General features: G+C 32.9%; 1 protein-coding gene across 10 annotated transcripts in view; it reads left to right on the forward strand.

Moving 5' to 3' along the window:
* CNTLN (centlein) overlaps positions 1-22,533 on the forward strand; it is a 308,559-nt gene that overhangs the window by 159,155 nt on the left and 126,871 nt on the right. For all 10 annotated transcript variants that reach the window (XM_038552477.1, XM_038552478.1, XM_038552470.1 and 7 more), the window contains 4 exons: positions 4,198-4,374; positions 6,249-6,374; positions 14,926-15,047; positions 16,351-16,470. In XM_038552477.1, coding sequence (XP_038408405.1) covers positions 4,198-4,374; positions 6,249-6,374; positions 14,926-15,047; positions 16,351-16,470 — 545 coding nt within the window. The remainder of the gene's footprint in view (positions 1-4,197; positions 4,375-6,248; positions 6,375-14,925; positions 15,048-16,350; positions 16,471-22,533) is intronic.

The raw sequence follows: 22,533 nt of genomic DNA on the forward strand, positions 1-22,533 counted from the left end.
CTGAGCCACCCAGGGGCCCTATCATTCATTATCTCTTAAGACTGTAAACTATAAGGGTAAATAAGAATTTTTTATATTAGAGGAAAAATACCACTGATACAATAGTAATAATTCTTAGCAAGAAAATGAAACTTTTCAAAGATTCTAGGATTTTTTTTTCTTAAAGATTGATTGATTGATTAGAGCAGAGTAAGCAAGAACATCAGTAGAGGGAGGGAGCAGACAGAGAGGAAAAAGTAGGCTCCCCACTGAGTAGGGAGCCTGATACAGGGCTCAATCCCAAGCCCCGGGGATTATGACCTGAGCTGAAGGCAAATGCCTAACCAGCTGAGCCACCGAGGTGCCCCCAAAGATTCTAGGATTTTAAGGACAATAGATAGAATGAACTTTCCCAGACAGGGATGCTGGTTGTCTTGATTTTGTGAAGCCTTCAAAGCAGCACTTGAAAGGATAATGACAAGTAAAGATATACGTTTTCACATATTATACATAGTTCACAAAGCACACTGAATATAGTATAGGTGGGGGATGGTGGGGTGACCTGAAAGACACTACTTTATGCTATGGAGGTCAACATCAAGGATTAAACCATGTTGATACTATGTAAACTTGACATGATATAATGAAAATGGTACTCTACTTCTGTGATCTTCCTTCCCCAAACTCATAGCCCCAGTCTAATCATGAGAAAATCTCAAATTCCAATCGAGGAGTGTGCAACAGTGCACCTGAATATCATTCTACTCATCAAAACTATCAAGTATTATCAAAAGTAGATAAAGTCTGAGAAACTGTCACAACCAAGAGATGCTGGCAGGACAAGTAAATGTAATGTGGTATCATGGGTGGGATCCTGGAACAGAAAAAGGACATTATGTAAACATTATGGAGATTTCAATGCATTATGGACTTTAGTTAAAAATAATTTTGAATATTGGTTTATTACTTGTAACAAATGTACCATAATAATCTCAGATGTTGCTATTAAGAGGAACCTGGATGGGTGGGAGTGGAGGGGGGGTATAGGACTCTATATAGCATCTGCTTAGATTTTCTGTAAGTATAAAACTGTTCCTAAAAATTAAGTCTACTAACTTTGAAAAGAAGGTTAAAAGGCAGAATTATAATGGCTTTCCTTTCATTTTTAATGTCTTGGTAATATTGCCCAAAATTAGCACCAGCAAATTATAAGGGATGAGATTATAGAAAGAGTTTCATTTCTATTTCTCCTATAAATTCTGAAGATTTTATATTCAAATCTTATTCCTTTTATTTGAAGAAAGAATTTACATTTTGAAAAACATTTAGTGACATGTTCATTGTAAAATTTAAGGAAATTCAAATAACTATGAAGAAAATAATTCACATATAATTGTTCTATTTAGAAATAACACTAAAACATTTTAGGGTTTTTTTTTTCCCACGCCTGTTTGGCAAAATCTATTTCTATACAATATATTCTTTGGTAACCTACTTTTCTCATTTAATATCATGGATATCTTTCTGTATCAACTCTTGGCACGACTAGAGTGCTAAGCCAAAGTCACATTTTTATGTGCTTTTATGCATATTTCAGAATTTCCCTAGAACTTTTTTTTTTTTTTGAGATTTCTTTATTTATTCATGATAGACACACACAGAGAGAGAGGCAGAGACACAGGCAGAGGGAGAAACAGGCTCCATGCTGGGAGCCCAACATGGGACTCAATCCCAGTACTCCAGGATCGCGCCCTGGGCCAAAGGCAGGTGCCAAACTGCTGAGCCACCCAGGGGTCCCCTCCCTAGAACTTTTATAGCAGTTTATATATCCACAACCATGTTCTCAAAATACAGGAGTCATATAAATGGAGTCTAGTCAACATTTTAAAATTAGGGGATTTTCTTTAGAATTCCTAATTCCTTACTTCTTTTGAAAAATCAGTAGCCCTGGCAGCAGTGGGCCACATTCATTCCTCTAGGAAAACAATTAACTGGAGCTGAGTAGCTACTGCCACAAAAACCCTCCTTGTGTCCTTAGGTGAGGCCGAGTGTCATTGGACATTTCATTTTACCTATGCTTTGAAAAATGGTAGTATTAAGAAAAGTGTGAAATACTTATTGTGCATATATCTCCTGCAAAAGTGATAAAACAAGAGAGGGAGAAGGTCAGATTTTAAAAACCATGGGAGCATGCATAATATTTTTTCTGGAGGGAAACAATCTTATACATGTGCAATATGTCTACAAAGTATCTCCACTGAATCAATTCTAAAGCTGTGATTTTAAAATATAGTAAACACAACCCATTTTATTTATTTACTTACATCATCTTTCCCACTCCTATATGAATTTGAATTAATCAGTACTTTCATAGTATTTTATTTTTGAAGTTCTGTTATTGTTTGTTGAAGAATTTTGAAGGACTGTTGCCTAAATATTGCCTAAATATAAATTCTTTATTAAGATGATGACAGTATCCACAGTTGGAGCATTTCTAATATCTTCATGAGTATTTGAATTATTTATCATTACAGCTTCTTGACTGAATATTCCTATTTTTACATTCTTATCTACTACATTATAATTCAGTGATAACTTAGAAAACTCACTTGTGAAAACTCACTTAAAGAACATGGGATTGTTTATTGGATATACCAGTAAAACTAAAGTTATGTTATTTCCATTTTATTCTAAATTTTTGTTTGACCTTGAACAACTTATTTAAAATTTATTTGGTAAATGATGAGATTAGTATATTCCTAATAATTGTATTTAAAGGAACCTGGATAAGAGCAGGTGGCTTTTGAACACTGTTTAGATAGGTGGCCTAGCCAAAGGAAATAGTTATAAACATCATAAATTCGCTTGTATGATAGGAGGAAAAGTGAAGTAAATAATAGTAATATGGTGATTAAAAGTAGGAGGAAAGAATAGGGCAAAATCATTTAGGGTTTGGAATAAAAGTACTTGAAGCATTTTAATTTGATATTTAAAGAAAAGTAATGAAGTAAGTATTTAATGTATGGTAGGTGTGGTAAGAGTACAATATAAATAGTTCTGAGGAAGATATTTAGCCGTATAATAGAATGAATGTTGGGAAACAAATCAAGTGTTTTAAATAGACGAAAGTGTGATAATATAAATAAGTCAAGGATGACCTCTCTTCTAATAATTAGAAGTTAGGACAATTTTGCCTATTCCTTAAAGAAAATATTTAAAACTGGAAAAGAGTGATTATTTTCCATTGTTGGCTCAGAAAAGTTAAACATATGTATTTCTTCTGATAGCCCATAGGAATATCATTTAGGATGGGTAGGGTTTTCCACATTTTAAACGAAATTATTTTCAGGGCTACTAGTTTTATATCCAATATTAGAATTTTGAGATTTGATTGTCTTTGCTGGAAATCAACCAAAACTTTGTTTTATTATGATTTAGTGTTTTTGTTTTTTGTAAGTGGAATGGTTAATTTCAAATTTGATATATGCCTAGGTTTTAGTGGCCTCAAATGTAATCAGTTAAGATAGTAGTAGAATTTCACAGAATGCTGGTTTTTATGAACTAACATTTCTTGAAGGTATCCTACATGCTTAATTTTTCTGTTATTTTTTTTGTCATTATAATGTGGTGCTTACCATTAGCAGGTTAACTGACATAGTAATACATTTCAAAAGAGAATACAGTGGATTGTATTGAGTTTAAAAGTATCAGTGTTTTGTGAGTTATTAAATTATGATACATTGAAAGATAATTAGACTTATAGTGCTCTTGGTTTCCTTTTCCCAGGTTTATATTCAGTGGTATTGCATGACTCTTGGTGATCAAATGGTGGATTGAGTATTTCAGGAGGAAATACATATGTGTGTAATCATATTTTTTAAATAATTATTTTATAGATGAGTGGTATGTTTCATGCAACCATGCTGTAATTTTTTTCTCCTGTAAATCTGTGTGGCAGTATATTTATGAAAATATTTATACAGACTCTTGGTTATTTTATTGAAAAATACCATTCTAAAAAAAAAAAAAGAAAAATACCATTCTACTAGGATGATAGAAGTTTAGCTAATGCTAGTTTATAGTTTATTATTGAAATGAAATTTTCCTTCTTTGAGTACTTATTATTTATATAATGTAATAATATTATGTGTATTTGCACATCTATAAATAACATACAAACATGCATATGTTTTTACACAATATACTTTTTAAAAATAGGTATCTCAACGGCCATCTTTATCGAGCTTAGAAACTTTAATGGTCTCACAGAAGTCTGAAATTGAGTATTTACAGGAGAAACTAAAAATAGCAAATGAAAAACTGTCAGAGAGCAAATCTACCAATAAGGGTTCCTTAGAGAACAGCATCTGGACAAGTACTGAAGGAAAACATAAGGTAGGGACATTTTGTCATTTCGTGAATTTGTCAGGTGAGGCTGACAAAGCAAGCGATGAAATTAAAAAACAGCATTTACTTCTCTGCTTATATTTCTGGAAGCTTTGAAAAACATTATGTGCCAAATGCTTGATAAAAAATTGTTGTAAATAGAGAATTTTCCCTTTTTAAAGACTAATATATTCCTAACTTAATTAGATTAGTAGTATAGCTGTGTTAAAAAGTTTTGCTAAACTAGGTGTTATATAAGACTGATGAATCACTGAATTCTACCTCTGAAATTAATAATACATTATATGTTAATTGAATTTAAATAAATTAAAAAAATTTTAAAGGTTTATTAAGTATCCCTCATATATCTAATCTATAGATAAGTTAATTGAAGTAAAAAATCATTTTAAAGTAATATAGTTGTTAAAAGAAATATATATCTTAATGTTTCTATTTCATTCAGATATGATATTTAAAATACTGCCTATTTGGATATAAGCTATAAAGTGGAATTTAACGTTAATTTATACAATTATATAATTTTGGATTTAAAGGTGTAGCAACAGAAAAATAAGAATTTTTTAATCAAATGTTTATTAATGTTAGCTTTTCCTTTTTGTAGCATTTGTATTACAGTATATATACTATAGTATATATTCCTGTTATGCTGCAAAACATACTAAGCAAAATAAAAATTTTATATTACATTGTAAATATGTTACTATGTAACACTATCAATATGTTATCTCAGATAAATAAAAAGTAAGGAACTTTAGATATATTTTTCTCACATTTGTTACTTTAGCAGTAGAAAATAATGTTTTTATAAACAGAAAAGTGTTTTTCAAGATACTTGTTTTTAGTTCTTTCCATTTTTTCCTATGAGTAGAACTGTCTTAGTAAAGGAAGTATTTAAAAATAGACTCATGTTTTTATTATAGTCTTATTTACTCCCTCTAAGGTTATTAGTAATTTTCAGAAGAATGAGCTTTATGTATGTATATAGGTTTATTTATTTAAACATAACTGCATTCATGATACACTTCTTGCCATTTTGGAATAGTTTCTAAAGTATTGAGCTTTATTTAAATGAAAGAAAACATTCCTAAAATTGAGATACATTATATGGCCTAATTTGGTTGCTTGCTACATTGCTGAATTTAAAAAATGTACCACTCTGATGTTTTGTTGCTTTTAACAAAAGTCAAGAAAATGAGAGGGATATTTGGAATGAAATTTTCTTTCTTTTTCATAAGGACATGTAGTAAGTATGAACAATATGTTGCCCAGCTTTTAATAGTTGCTTTCACATATTCTTTCTCCAGATTGGTATATGAAGCTGTACATAATATAAACACACATTCTTGTCTCTAGTTAGCCACATTATAGTTAATGACCATATGGTCATTATGGTATAAGATCTACTGTCTGTTGTATTTATATTCCTCAAGCATATTGTTCCTTCAACTTCACAGTGTGTTAAACTATTTCAAAGGGAAAAAAATCCTTTCCCTCTTGTTTCTGGTTGTCCTATCAAGTGTAACCTTGGACCCTTATAGAGCAATTAGACCAGCCTCTATCCCCTCCTTTGTAATGAGGTTTCTTGCATTTCTGAGTCTATAACCCTTTAGTCTTCCCTAATGGGACATCATTATTCTGAAAGAAACAATGTAAATGTAAATGAATATTCTCATTAACGAGTCACAGAGAAACCTTTAGCGGTAGCACTGTGGTAATTCCGCTTGTTATTTCTCTGGTATTCCATGCAGGATTTTTTTTATAATTCATTATTAGTATTCAAAATTACTTGTTCTTTAATTTTGCATGTCTTTCATAATCCAGTGTTCCAACTAGTTCAACCATGTCCTTGTTTTATTCTCGAGGAACCACCTGTGAAACGTTCAAGGTCTTTGTCCCCAAAGAGCTCTTTCACAGACTCAGAGGAGCTGAGGAACCTGAAGAAAGCTGAAAGAAAGATTGAAAACTTAGAGAAGGCACTACAGCTAAAGGTGAACATTAAATCATTTTTTTATTAATAACCTCACAAAGATAAAGATATACCAAAATAAACATTCACTTCACAAATCACTGCTTATCATTTATCTTTCCTGAATTTAATTACAGGTGTAAAAGTGTCTCATTGGTTGGCCTTGTTTTTCAGATTTCTGAGGATCATAAAGTAACAAAATATTTGCTGTTTGAATGTAAATATTTATTCATGACTTTAAAATTGTTGGGGAATATTTTAGCTTAATATTGGGAATAAATTCTTATACTTTTTCAGAGACAAAAAATAGAACTATAGCAAAGTAGAGAATTTTTCATAGTTCTTTATATCTGATAAACATATAAAAAAGAAAAGTGAGTTAAAAATTATACTCACCTAGCTCAAGTCACTTATAATTGTCCTTTATAGAAAAATTGTGTAGTCAAAATGATAAGTACATTATTTTTTCCATTTGACTATATTGAGACCTTTTATTTTTTCTGAATTTAATGTGGCTAAACTTGTCATTCATTAGTCACCACTACCCAAAGGCCTGCACTATAGGAGATTTAGCCATTTAATTGAATCTCAAATAGTTTTAACACATTTTATGACAACACCAATGTTTTATATGTGGTTAGAATCCAGTACATTTAAAGCCCAGATTCTTTGTCATATAATATAGATTACTCTTAGGGAGAAAAAGGTTCAACTTACATTTTGTGTGCTATAGAATAAAATAGTTTAGAGATATGGTTAACCTAAACTATAACTAATAATTTTTTCTGCCTTTTCACTAAACATTAAGTTAATTTATACTTATGTAGAGTTAGACTGTTAGTGCTAAAAGAAAGGAAAATTATCATCTGTTGATTGACAGAGATTATCATCTATCATCTACCAAAAATAAAATGATCTGATGACATCAGCTTGCTAGCATTTAGCCTACTTGAAATATATACACCTGGAGTTATTTATTTATTTATTTCATTTTAGTAATCTCTACACCCATTGTGGGGCCCGAACTCACAACCCCAGGATCAAGAGTCGCATGCTTTTCTGACTGAGCCAGCCAGGTGGCCCACACTTGGAGTTATTTGCTCATTAATTTGTTTACTCAATGACAACTTACTAAGCAATGCAGCTAGCCAAACAAGTAACTTTACAACAGGAGACAAGATAAGTGTCTATCATTCAAGACCCTAGTTAAGAAGATGCTGCATGAGCACTTGGAACCTAGTATCTTAATGTAAACATGGGAGTACACACGAGATATTAAGAACACGTTTAGCAAGCCAGTTTATCATCTTCCTCCTTTTGCATAATTCTTGAAATTCACATCCTATATTAATCTGGTTTCTTCAGAGAAACAGAACCAATAGGATATAACCCTTTAGTCTTCCCTAATGAGACATTGCTACTCTGAAAGAAAGATAAAGGTACCTATATCTATGTTGAAATATCTATCTATCCAGAGAGAGAGAAAGAGAGATAAAGATTGATTGATTTACTATAAGGAATTGGGTCATACAATTATAGAGACTGAGAAGTCCAAGATCTACAGTTGTGAAACTGGAGATCAGGAGACCCAATGGTATAGTTTCAGTCTGGGTCCAACGGCCTGAAAATCAGGAAGCTGATGATGTAAATTCTAGTCCTAATCTCAGTCTGAGTCCAAAGGAACAAGACCAAAGATCTTTCTTATGCAGCCTTTTATTGTTTTCAGGCCTTCAGTGATTTGGATGAAGCGTATCACATTGGGAAGGGCAATATGCTTTACTCGGTATGCTGAATGATGTTTTCCTTTTGTACAGAAACATGCTCACAGATACACCCAGGAATAATGATTAACTAAATATTTGGTCAGTCAAGTTACACATAAAATTAACTACCACATATCCCATTCAATAATAACAGATCTCCATTCATTTGCCCCCAAAAGTCTGTGAGTCTTTGACAGTCCCTTGTTTGGGGAAGGAAAGAGTAGAGCAATTCGGTCATTTTTAGAGCTATCTTTTTCCACTTTTTGAATTTTTATTTTCATAAAGATCCTCAGAAATATTATATTAATTTTTCATTCCTTTCTCTTAATAACAGCTCTTTTGGGTGAGGCCTCAAGTTTATTTTCAGAGTAAAACTCTTTTTTCATACAATTTCTTCTTCATTTATACTTTTTTTGTATTCCTATTTCAAGTCAGTTGATGATAATATGAATTGCAAATGTATGTTTTTTTTCACAAATTTGCAATGTAAGGGGGAAAATGTGCGCAAATTTTTTCATTATATCTTATCTTTTAGTAGGAAAGGGTTTCTTATTTTATTTTTTAACGATTTTATGTATTTATTCATGAGAGACACACACACACAGAGAGAGAGAGAGAGAGAGAGGCAGAGAGAGAAGCAGGCTTCATGCAGGGATTCAATGTGGGACTCAATCCCAGGACTGCAGGATCGCGCCCTGAGCCAAAGGCAGGCACTCAACTACTGAGCCACCCAGGCGTCCCAAGGATTTCTTATTTTAAAGGAGCAAAATAGTTGAATGAAAAAAGCACTATGATTAAGAGCATTTATCAAATGAAGTGGGTAAAAAATAAACCTATAAAGTAAAAGCAACTCCAAAGACAGTGATTGGATCCAGGATACTTTTTTTTTAAATTTTTATTTATTTATGATAGTCACACACAGAGAGAGAGACAGAGAGAGGCAGAGACAAAGGCAGAGGGAGAAGCAGGCTCCATGCACCAGGAGCCCGACGTGGGATTCGATCCCGGGTCTCGGGTCTCCAGGATCGTGCCCTGGGCCAAAGGCAGGCGCTAAACCGCTGCGCCACCCAGGGATCCCCCAGGATACTTTTTTATTTATGGTCTCACTTTAGTAAGTATACCAGTCGTATTTAGTGAGGACAGAAAACTTCTTCCTATATATCGCTTAATTAGGGTATAATACTAGTATTATTAGTATTACTCAAGTATATGAGAATATAAGATTAGAAGGAGATTAATAACATATCCATATTCATTTCCTAGGGCTGTCATGACAAACTGGCTGGCTTAGAACAGAAATTTATTGACTCAAAGTTCTGGAGGCTAGAAAGTTCCAAACTCAAGATGTCGACAGGATTAGTTCCTTCTGACACCTGAGAGGGAGTATCTGTTCTATTTCTCTCTTCTGGTTTCCCATAGTTGCAGATATTCCTTGGCTTATGGATGGCATTCTCTCTATATCTTCATATTTCACATCATCTTCCCTTGACGTGTGTGTGTGTATGTGTGTCTGTGTCTGTCTATGTCTAAATTTCTCCTTTTAAAAGACACCAATCAGTTGGAGTAAGACCCACCCTAATGACCTCACTTTAACTTCATTACCTCTATAAAGACCTTATCACCAAATAAAATCACATTTTGGGTAGTAGGGGCTAAGATTCCAACATATCTTTTTGGAGGGGATTCATTTCACCCCCTAACAATGTCTTATGTTTTTTTTTTAAGATTTATTTATTTATTCATGAGAGACAGAGAAAGAGAGAGGCAGAAGCATAGACAGAGGGGGAAGCAGGCTTCTCACAAGGGTCAGTCCAGTATGGGACTCAATCCCAGATCCTGGGATCATGCCCTGAGCTGAAGGCAGACGCTCAGCCGCTGAGCCACCCAGGTGTCCTTCTTATGATGTTTAATATGCATTTGTTGATCATGGTGCTGTATTTGTTGACTGTTACCCATTAATACATGTTGAATTTTTGTCATGGCTTTCCCATATTGGTATTGTATTGGACACTGCTCTGCCAGAAGCTAATGAAAAGGCAGAGAAAAATATTCTGTACTCAATTATCAAAGGCAATGGATTAAAATATTTCACTTTTTGTGAGCTATTAAGATATCAGTATGCATTATGAATCTATAGAAATGTATAGATACCGAATCTATAGGAATGTTTAGATATCTTATTTCCCAAGTTTATTTGATTATATTATACCCATTAATATTTTCTAAAGACTTTTGTCCCATGGAAGATACTGTTGAAAACACTATATTAAACACAGGCTCCATGGCACAGTAGATAGCTTTGGGTCCCAAGTTGATCACCAAGGTGGACTGAAGGGAGAGAGTGACAAATAAGCCTCACCAGATAACCACCACTATGGAACATATATAGATGCACTTTGGCATATTGAAATGATGGCTTTATTATATCACCAGTAAATCATGCATATTATTCCAATACTAGTGGTGAATTTTGTAAAAATATTAATACATTCTCTTGCTTAGCTTACTTTTGTGAATAGTTGTACATGTTTTCAAGGTGGGTGGTCAAAGTTGTAATAAAAGAGCCAATAGTAATAGAAGAGATGAAAACTATTATTTTAAAAATCCTACCCATTTCTAAATCCTGACTTCATAAATGTAGTGTACTAACAACTTATAAAGCATAATTTGGAAAGCAATGCATCAGAGCTTTATTAAATCCTTCACTATCCTTGGGATCACTAATGCCATGAATCTCTGCTTTATGAACTTTAATGCATTTAGCAACTTGATTCTATTAGCACTTTTCTATGCCATTTAATCAGTATGTCCTTTGAAATTAGTTTATATGTCTCTTACTTTTTAAAGCTCTAATATGCATTCTTCATACATTCAATTTTATACACTCTGCTGAAATTAAACATCCATGGGATCCTTGGTATTTTATAAAAGGTTTTTTTTTCTTTTTTAAAGATTTTATTTACTTATTCATGAGAGACACAGAGAGAGAGAGGCAGAGGGAGAAGCAGGCTCCATGCAGGGAGCCAAACATGGGACTCAGTCCCAGGTCTCCAGGATCACACCCTGGGCTGAAGGCAGCACTAAACCACTGAGCCACTCAGGCTGCCCAAAAGGTTTTTTTTTTAAACTTTTAAAAAATTTTGCTATCATTCTGTGAAGATTGAACCACTGTTTTATTAACAATACTCATGTTCTTAGTTTGCCTTATGCCTGTCAAGGAGCCTTTGGCCAAACTCTAGTAGATTAGATCAAGAATCATTTTTTTTTCTTATGGACTCATAAGTGGAATTGCAAATATCATTGAGGAAAATCAGTTGATACAACCTTTCTATTTTCTATTTTCTAGTGTTTTAGTCATTCATACTTGTTCATGCACAGAAATTAGAGTCTCTAGGTTAGCTAGTTTAATTGCAAAATATAGGGAAGGTAGTCAGTAAGTGTTTTATTGAATGATCTAATATATAGACCTAATTCAGTGACTGCCTTTGGGGTATTTTGATGTATCCTCTAAGGAAAATATAGTTATTAATGATATTAGTTATTAATTAGTTATTAATGATACTATATTATCCTTCAGTCTTTACATTTGAATTTATTGTAAGATCTTTGGGTACAGTATTTCCCAAATGGAGTCCTACCGTTTTGACTTAGGCTATTATGTGGGACTTAAAGAATCATAATCTACACTATTATTAACTTGTATTTGTTAGAATATTATGAAAAATTTTTTGATTATTCTTTTTACACACTAAACATTTCGAGATAGCTAACTATTGCCTAAAGACTCCTGCTAAATCAATTCTTGCATTAGAAGAGGGAAATATATTTACATTTCCATAAAATTTTGTCTATTTCTGAAGCAGGCCAAAAAACAATAATCTGTAGGACTAATTTAACCCATAAATTACAGTTTGATAATAGCATTTGCAAACGACAAATCTGTACATGAAACTGCATTTTAAAATAATAATTATTGTAAATTATGACTATCAAATTGATTTGTCAGATAATCTCTAGTTAAATTTTTAATGGTTTAGATCTTATAATTTTATAAGAAATATGTAAACACTCTAGCATTAGGTGTAGTAAATTATGAAGCATGTAAAATTAAAGCAGAAAGCTCATCTCTAAAACTACTTTTCTATAATCACTACTTAATGGAAGGAACCACCTATTTCAATTACTATGGGAAAATCAAAACTATTTGCTAATATTAAATATATTACACTAATGTTTTAGGAAGAAGAGGTGCTTTGAGTAAATATTTTGCCTAGTAAAGAGCCTGGCACCTTGTGAGTGAACAGATCTCAGGAAATTTTTATTGAGTATTAATCTTTAGTGTAATTGCATAAGATAGTTGATTTCTATTTGAGAACTAGGGAAAACCTTAGGTATAAATTCAGTGATAAAGTTGCTGAGGCAGTACTGAAAAATGCTAAAATAATGACCATTAGTTACTAACAATAAGGAACTCAATTCATTCCATTGATTTAACAGAAGATTTTTGTGAAAGGCAACAGAAAATATCTGGATATCTCATTTTATTAATTTTTATTTCTTGTACAATCTTTTAGGTTCTATTTACTCAGAGTTTGTAGGGACTCTTAACACAGACTTTTAATGATTCCAAAACACTGGATTTGTATGTAATAATATTTAAGAAATTTGTTGTAAAGTAAGAGTTTGTGGGGAAGGAATTTCATTCAATGAAGAATAATTAGAGAAAGCCATTAGAATTTGACAAACTACTCAACTATGTATATTTGAAAATTGTATTTTGACATAAATCTTTTCTAACACCTGTACATTTCTTATAATTAGGTTATTAATAAATTTATAATATATCCTGTTTAAAATCCTAATAAGTCTTATTAGTTCTTAAGGAATCCTAATAAACGTAATGAACTTATGTTCATTTATAAGAAGGTAACATTATTAATTATGAGTTTCCCCAATTTAAATTATTTCACGTATTTAAGATTAGAAAGCTTATTGTTCAAAGAAGTGAAGTTATATTTGGATTGTTTACCAACAATAGAGAAAATTCAAGGTCAAGGTTAAATCAGTCATTGGTCTTAGAGGAAGAGAGATATAATTAGCTTTTATTTTAAAGATGGAGAAACTGGTATATACTGAATTTAAACAGCAATGTCAAGATAAAATTTACTAACTTTGATCAGCAAGACTTGAACTCTTATCAGCACTCAACACTCTGCATGTAATAGGCTTTTAATATATGGTTCTTCAATTGAAATGAACGAAGTTCAATTCAGTATCCTGAATTTTTAACCATAGTATTAAACTATGCTTCTCTTTAGCAAGTTTGCAGTACCTGTGATCTGTATATCTTCTAAAACTCTTCAGGATAGCATTTTTTTGTGATTATCCCTTTCAAGTGATGCCAATCTCATACTTTTTCATCAAGCACTTTCATTTCCAGATGGTATACAGACACTTGGTACACATAGAACTCAAATACTTTCTAGTAACTACTTTAAAGTTTTATTGAAGTTATCCTACTAGACCTATATTCAAAGTAGAATGATAAAATATCCATATTGTTGAAACAGGTAGAATTGCTGTTAAATAATACAAACTGTATTATCTTACTGTTGAGATGAGAAGTTGATGGTCCCAGAAAACTGTGAATTTGGCTTCTTAATGATAAGGACATCAGTTAATATCTGGGAAGAGGAAAAGGAAGGAAGCTGACTTTTACTTTGTGCCGCTATAAGGCAAGCACAGCGCCAAGGGCTTTACCTGTATATTCGCTCATTTAGTTTAGTCATCATGATTTAAATCTCTGTGCTGTTTTCCATATATTACAGAAAAAGGAATTAATTTAAGTAATGTTAAGATTATGCAGCTAACATGAAAGAGCTCCAAGAACAAAATTCAGATTTTTCTGTCATGTGTCTACTCATCTCACCTCACTATAATATTAGAGTACCTGTTACCTCCACTAAATAAGTATGCAAGTTCCTTCATATAGAAATATAAAAAGTTTAAAAAACAAATTTGAAATTCACAATAGCTAAAAAACTCAAGAAGTTACTTAATTTACTTTGAGAAACACAATGCATAAGTAGTATAAATACATCCTCTAAAAACTGAAAATTTGGCCTTTATAAGTTCATTTTGTAGGTATATCAAAAAATGAAGACCTACTTCATGTACTCTATTTAGAACATTTAGAAATTGTTGACTTTAATTGTCTAACCTAGTAATGTTTTTATGACCTCTTCAAGACTATGAAGCCCAGCCCTCACATTTTAATTCTGTATAGTATAACCCAGAAGATCAAGCTCTGCTACTTCAGATTTAGGTCCAGTTTTTTTCCCTCCTGTGTAATCCTTATGCTTTATACTAAACTAATCATGAGTCCATGAGTGGAAGCATTGATCTTACTATGATTAGTGTTTTTACACCAATTACATATGCATTTATAATTAACAAAATAATCATGTGTTATGTATGGACAAATCCTTTTGTTGAAAAAGAAAAAAAATTCTGTAAAATTGGCTCATAAATATTGGTATGTGTACTAATTGACAACAAGGGAAAGAATGAAACTAATTTTGAAATTACTAGCAGCTTAAAAAATGCAGTGAGAGGATTGATTTTACCAAGCAAATCTATTTTATGACTTTAAGAATCTTTCCCCTTCTTCTGCTTAAATAAGTATTATAAATTAATTTATATTTACTATTTTTTTCAAATTTCATATTTAGATGAGTAACCTTTTTATTTGCAACATTATACTAATACTTTCTTTAAACTTGTGTGTACTTGCCTTTTTGTGTTGTACAGAGCCAAGAAAATGATGAGCTAAGAGATGCCCATGAAAAACACAAGGAAAGGCTACAGATGTTACAGACCAACTACAGAGCAGTAAAAGAGCAATTAAAACAGTGGGAAGAAGGCAGTGGCATGTGAGTTACATAGCTCATAAAGGCATTTCCCTAAATATTAAATGGAATGGAGTAGCATCATATAGGTGTTTTAATGGCTTTTGTTTGATTTTAAAGATATTATTTGCTATTCATATCTTTATTGTGAATTTTTAGATAGATAATATAAGTGAAAACAGATAAATATGCTAGCAATAACTAGATTTTCCTGTCATTTGCAGAATTCATAATGTAGGTGATTGTGAATTACTGTATACATTTTCAATATCAATAGAGTAGCTTAATAAAAGTAGATAATGCAAAAATAGTTCATATCCATAGGATTGAAAAAATTAAATAAATAAAATAATGGTATTACAGTTTGTAATTCAAAAACTATTTAAGTTTTAATTAAAAGACAAGAGAAATATTTAATTCACATATTTACAGTTAACTATCAGAAAACTACTTCAACCTAGTATGCAATTTGAAAATCTTTACTATCCATCAGTTTGTTCTGCAGCTTATCTGAATGAATTGGCGGTCTCAGTTCAATTGCTCTGAACAGGTGTTCAGATCTTGGTTAGTCGTAAGTGGCTCCCTTGTTAACAGTATCAACAGAGGGCAAAGGACTGAATGAGTACAGAAAATCTACTATCCTCTCATCTTTTGAGATGGATCCTTTAGGGCAATGTTGATGATACACATTGGTCTGTTCTATGGAGAAATACTGTTTCCAAATTGGCCAGTACAGCACTTTTACAAGATAAAAATGAATAGTTTGTTTTATGTACAGAAAATGAAAACATAAAGGGCATTTGGCATGTTTCGTAGGTAATTGTCACATCTAATATTTTCCTTTGAAGAATGGGAAGTGTTTCACTTGTCAGTAAAGTAGTGATAAAGCAATTTGTCCTGCATATAGCCTCTGCTCACCTAACTTCAGTAGTCACTAGAAGTGTGAAAACTAATTTCTGATATATTTACTGATAATAGCATGTTTTAAGATAGAGCATATGTACCACATTCAGATTGGTTGACAACAAATTCTAGAGGAGTTCATTGCTTATAAACCTTTTTAAGAAACTGACCATCCTACATGTTTTATTATTACTAGAATGAATGAGAGAAATAGACCTAAGACTATCATGTATCTGCCTAACAGTTTGCTTTCCAAGGTAAGAGTTTTTAGCCTTTTGGAAATTACAATATAGGATTTTAATTTCTACACACTTAAGTTTTAGGACATTTATTCCATAACTAGCTTGAATTAGGGAATGTATAAATGAATTTTCATTGCATTTTGAACATACTAAGGAAGAATACAACTTCATTTTAAAAATAGGACTCATGCCAGAAGAATAAAGAGAGCAAATCCTGAACAACTTCGACAAGAAGATTCTGATGCTGTATGGAATGAACTGGCCTATTTCAAAAGGGAGAATCAAGAGCTGATGATTCAAAAGTGAGTTTCCTTTTTAACAATGTAGACTTAGATAAATATTTGGGAGAATTTTTTTGTGACCTTTAGGTCATGAGAGAAATATAAAATTTGAAAATGAAATAATCTGGTTTTTGTTAATAAAAATAAAGAAAAAAAGGAATAGCATTTTAAATATATATGTGTGTAATACAATAACAAGTTGCACATTTGCTAGCTCTAGCTGAAACTGTATAATATGATCTAGGGATTGTGTTAATTAATGTGGCTCTCATCTGTTGGAGGTGTCGCTCTTCATTAGCCTGTATTTTAGACACTGCCGTGCTTCATTTTTTGGAATGAGGTGGAGAGGGGATAACCTAGCCAGCCATCCTTGTTTGATCTCCTAGATACATACGCAATGCAGAATGCCTGAGCTCTCTTGGTTCCCTGCCCTGTCCTGCTAATCCCAGCTGAGCTCATTATGGTGTAGCCTTGCTGCTACTCTTGGAGCCAGAGCTGTCCAAGCTAATTACTGGTAGCAGCAGAACTGCCTGTTAAGGGTCTGGTATGGATCTGCTAACATGGTCCTTGGTAGTGACCTGCAAAAGACACTAGGGAATTGCTTTCTTTCTTGCTGTGCACTGCCTGTCCTTTGGGCTTAATGCTGATCCCTCCACATAGGTCTTTTAGCTGCCCTAAGTATAAAACTTGATGAAGGATACTCATATTTTAGAAAACATACAGTTTTCTTCCTTGATCTTATAATTCACAGGCTATTATATTCAGCTTGGCAAAGAAAGAACACTTTTTTTTTTTTTTTGGAATATAAAGGAGTTAGACCAACATAATTAGCCTCTTTTGCTACCTGTTTCTTCATTTAGAGCTAATTTTTGACATCCAAACCATGCAATTTTTTTGAAAGCCTGATTTCTTTGAGATTACTAGAATTTAGCATTATGTGGCGTAATGTGATTAAATATCATTGAATCTTTTTAGTTGTAAATCAGTATCTTACTTTGAATATTATATAATAACACATGTAACTTTATATTTCACCTTTTCCATGTAATGGTGTAATGATAAACTTTTGAGTAAATGATGTATCAGATTAAAATGTATACTTCCAATGATCTCTTAAAGTTCACTGTACTCTGTTAGTGCTAAAATCTGATGCTGATAATAAAGTCTCTTATCTTGAAAATTATTTATAGATTTGTCCAGAAATGGTCCCTGACAATTCTTAATAACTTTATTGAAATATAATTCACAGGCAGCCCCAGTGGTTTGGTGCCGCCTGCAGCCCGGGGTGTGATCCTGGAGACCTGGGATCAAGTCCCATGTCAGGCTCCCTGCGTGGAGCCTGTTTCTCCCTCTGCCTGTGTCTCTGCCCCTCTCTCTCTCTCTCTCTCTGTCTCTAAGAATAAATAAATAATATCTTTAAAAATGTATATATAAGTCACCATATAAAGTGAATACTTCAGTGTCTTTTAGTATATTCAAAGAGCTATGTGTATCAACTATCACACTAAATTTTGGAATATTTTCATTTATCCTCTCTCCAAAACCCCACACCACTTAGCCCAATTCTTCTACTACTACCACCACCACCCTCCCTTCCTTAGATAACCAATGATCTACTTTCTGTGTCTATAGATTTATCGATTTTGAACACTGAGAAAAATTCATTAGATGATGTTATAATTTTTGCTTCAGGTGTCAAACATAATTGTAAAATTCAAAAGAAGGCTATTTTTAACCTTTCCACTGTTATTTCTTTACATCTGACCTTCCAAATTCTCTTTCACTCATTTTTTAAAAATTATTTCCTTTCTGTTTGAAGAGCTTTCCTTTAGACTTTTGTTTAGGTTAAGTTGGCTAGGAACAAATCCTCTAAATTTCCTTTATTTAAAATGTCTTAATTTCAGCTCCATTCCAGAAGGATGTTTTCAGTGATTAGAGAATTCTAGGTTAGCAACTTTCTTCTTTAGAACTTGAAAAATATGCCACTTCTGTGGTTTCTGATGAAAAATACATTGTTATTTGAATTGTTGTTCCCATAAAGGGAATGCATCATTCTCTTTAGCTGCTTTCCATCATTTTTATTTGTCTTTGCTTCTAAGAAGTTTAATTATGATATGTCTTGGGATGGATTTCTTTGGTTTATTCTGTTTGAGACTCTCTAAGCTTCCTGAAACACTAAGTTTGTGCTCTTTTTCAAATTTAGGAAATTTTGGTCATTATTTCTTTAAATATTTTTTTTCAGCCCCACATTCTTTGTTCCTCTCTTTTAGTATATTCAAAGAGCTATGTGTATCTGAAACTCTACTTTCATGAATATTAGATTTTTTAATATTGTCCTACAGTTCATTTTATTTTTAGCCTATTTTATCTCTGTTATTAAAACTGAATAATCTCTATTGTTCTGTCTTCAGGTTCACTAATTCTTTCTTCTTTTATCTGTTACCTTTGCTATTGAACCCATGCATTGAGTTTTTTATTTTGGTTTTTATAATTTTCAATTCTAAAATTTCCATTTTATTCTTCTTTATATCATATCACCTATTTATTTGCTGAGACTTTCTATTTTATTTGTTTCAAGATCATAATTGTTCATTGGAGCATTTTATTATTTTAAATCTTTATTTTTTAAAAGGTTTTTATTTAAGACAGAGAGCATAAGAGAGAAAACATGTACAAGTTGGGGGGAGGGGCAGAAGGAGAAGGAGAGGCAGATTCCCTGCTAAGCAGGGATCCCTACACGGGGCTCAATCCCAGGACCCCAGGATCATGGCCTGAGCCCTGAGCCGAAGGCAGATGCTTATCCAAACTGAGCCACTCAGGCACCCTTATTGGAGCATTTTAATTATGCCTACTTGAAAATCTTTGTTAAGTGGTGCTTGCCTGGCTCAGTTGGTATAAGCGTGTAACTCTTGATCTCAGAGTTGTGAATTTGCCCCTTCACAGTGGGCAAAGAGCTTATTTTTAAAAAATAATATAAAATCTTTGTCTAGTAATTCTGACATGTGCATTATTATTTGGGTGGTGGTGTTTTTAAATTACGATTTCTCCTTTAAGTTGAGATTTCCTTTGTTCTTGATAAGATGAGTGATTTTCAGTTGTCTCCTGTACATTGGAGGTATTATGTTTTGAGACATTGTATCGTATTTGAATCTTTTAACTGATATCTAATGGTATCATGCCTAAGGGAGAAGGGATAGGAGTCTTAGCTGACACTGCATTAAAGGATGTGTGAAGGGGTACCTTATTACTACTTGATGAGGGTGGAAGACCAGGCTTCTCATTTGAACTTTATTGACAGAGGTAGCAAGGATGCCTTCTTTTTCTTTCTTTCCCTTTCCCCAGTGATGTATGCCTAAAGTAGGATGGGTATTGTCTATTAAGATTCCTGTCCTGCTAATTTGCCCATTTCTCAGTTCTTTGGCCAGGGAGAGGAGAATTTCCTTAAGACTCTTGTTTGTATGTTTGTTTGTGTCTATTGGCATTCCTGGGTTATGGATTTCTCCAGTACCTACTTTGAGGTATTTAGGAGGAAAGAAGAAAGAGAATTTAGCACTGTGGGTTGTTCTTCTATTCCTATGGTCTCTTTCATGTCCTTCTTCTCCCTGCCTTTCAGAGTCTTCTTATATTTGTTTTATGTATCATATTCAGGGTTTTTATATTTAATTAGTGGGATGAATGGATGTAAACAGGGAACTAGAAGTTCTCAGTTGTTTTTCTATGGACAAGGCTGTCTTATTTTTGTGCATACATTGAAATCTAGGTTTTTTTTAAAAGAATTATTTATTTAAGATAGAGAACAGAAGGTAGAGGAGCAGAGGAAAAAGGATAAGCAGATTCTGTGTTGAGTGCAGAGCCCAAAGCAGGGCTTGATCCCAGGACCCTGAGATTATGACCTGAGCCAAATCAAAAGTTGGTCACTTAACCGATGAGCCACCCAAGCACCCCTGGCATCTAGTTTAATACTTAGTCCTATTTAAGTCTAGAATATATAAACGAAGATGTACTACAGATTTGAATAGTATTTCCTAACGCAATTACAATCTATGAACTAATGAATTGACTTGTTCTCTCAGTATTTCTCTAACAAATATTCATATTTTTTTAATTAATTCACTATTTAAACAAGAGCCAAGAATTAAGCTAGGGACTGAAATATTGAAGAACAATTTCAAACTCTAGTAAGATTTATTTATTTATTTACTTATTTATTTATTTATTTTTAAAGATTTTATTTATTGATTCATGAGAGACACAAAAAGAGAGAGGCAGAGACACAGGCAGAGAGAGAAGGAGGCTCCATCCAGGAAGCCCTATATAGGACTTGATCCCGGGACTCCAGGATCACACCCTGGGCTGAAGGCAGGCACTCAAAACCAGTCATCCTAAATGAGGTTTATTTTAGGGCCATCTGCCATGTGCCAGTGAGGTGAAATCATTATTTGGGATTATAGATAGTAAGAGGCAAGGAAAGCTTTCAGAAAGGCCAGCCAGGCTCACTCAGCTTTTCCACTTAGTTGTGGATGTTGCCTTACCATTGCTAAGTTAGATTTATGAACCAAAAAAAAAAAAAAAAAAAAAAAAAAAAAAAGTCATGTTAACTTCTCCTAAGTGAACAAATAAACATTTTACTAAATAAGAACATTAGGATAAAAATACCTGTGTACATTATTTCTTAATAGTGATATAAAACTAAAAAAAAAATAGTGATATAAAACTATAAAAAGAGGCTCAGATGCCACAGGATATTAAGCTTTTCTTATAATAAAATCCAGCATGTCCTTGCTAAGTACCCATCAAGTCAAGGGAAAGTGTGTTGACACTTACTGCATATTCATCTGTATCTTTGGCTAAATAAATCAGGAACTTGCAGTGGGTGGTCTTTTTATACTAACGCATAGCCTATAAAAATGCTGCATCTGAGTATTCTGCTCAATACAATAAACACAGAGAAATTATATGCCACCTTTTTTATCAGGACCTCATATAGCTTAGCAGAGAAAACAAGCAAAAATGTGATATGAGCAGTCATAAAGGAATAGTAGTGGCATAATGCAGGGAAAATGGCATTATGATTTGTCCATTTGCCCAAACCAGAATCCTAGAGTGTTATAACTGATTTACCCCTCTATCTTACCTCCTTACAATAGTAGTCTTCATGATTCCATATCACAAATATCTCTAAAATTTATCTATTTCTTTCTATTCTTACAATCAATGCCTTCATACAAAGTACTATCATATCTTTCCTGCTCAAGTAGAATAAACTCATAAATGTCTCCCTGTATTCTCTTATCTCCTCTAATCTATTTACTCTCTATTGATACAGAGTGATCTTTTAAAAATACATATATGAACATATCTTTCCCCCGTTTAAAAACCATTAGCATCTTTCTTTTGCTCTTAAAATAAAAACTGAATTCTTTATGTAGCACAAATGAACATCTTGGCCCCCTTCTTATCATTTCTGTTTCACTTTTGTTTCTTACCTGCAAATCAATATAAGAATACAAAATATTTGCAAAGAATTACTGATGCTTTTCCTTGATGCTGAGAATCCTTGTTGGTGAATTTGTCAATGGAGGTAGTTAGAGTTTGGGTCAGTAGTAAAGGAGTTTAGAATTCATAATTTTAAAATTCTATTGTATTTTATAGAAGGAGGGAATTTTAACCCAATATATCATAACTGAAGTCTTCTTCAGTTCAATGATCTTCTGATCATTTTTCTTTTTTTTTATTTTTTATTTATTTATGATAGTCACACACACAGAGAGAGAGAGAGAGAGAGAGGCAGAGACACAGGCAGAGGGAGAAGCAGGCTCCATGCACCGGGAGCCCGACGTGGGATTCGATCCTGGGTCTCCAGGATCGCGCCCTGGGCCAAAGGCAGGCGCCAAACCGCTGCGCCACCCAGGGATCCCCTGATCATTTTTCTTTAATGATAAAGCTTAGACAAGCTATAGGTCAGTAGCATTGTCCGGGATGGAATACCTTCTTCTTTCTTGGGTTAAATGTTAAATATATGCAGGCTATGATTTCAAAGAATATTTTATAAAATTCAAATAATAATTTTTAAGGAGCTTAAAT

This window comes from Canis lupus, chromosome 11, assembly GCF_011100685.1.
Source record: "Canis lupus familiaris isolate Mischka breed German Shepherd chromosome 11, alternate assembly UU_Cfam_GSD_1.0, whole genome shotgun sequence".
Classification (NCBI taxonomy): domain Eukaryota; kingdom Metazoa; phylum Chordata; class Mammalia; order Carnivora; family Canidae; genus Canis; species Canis lupus.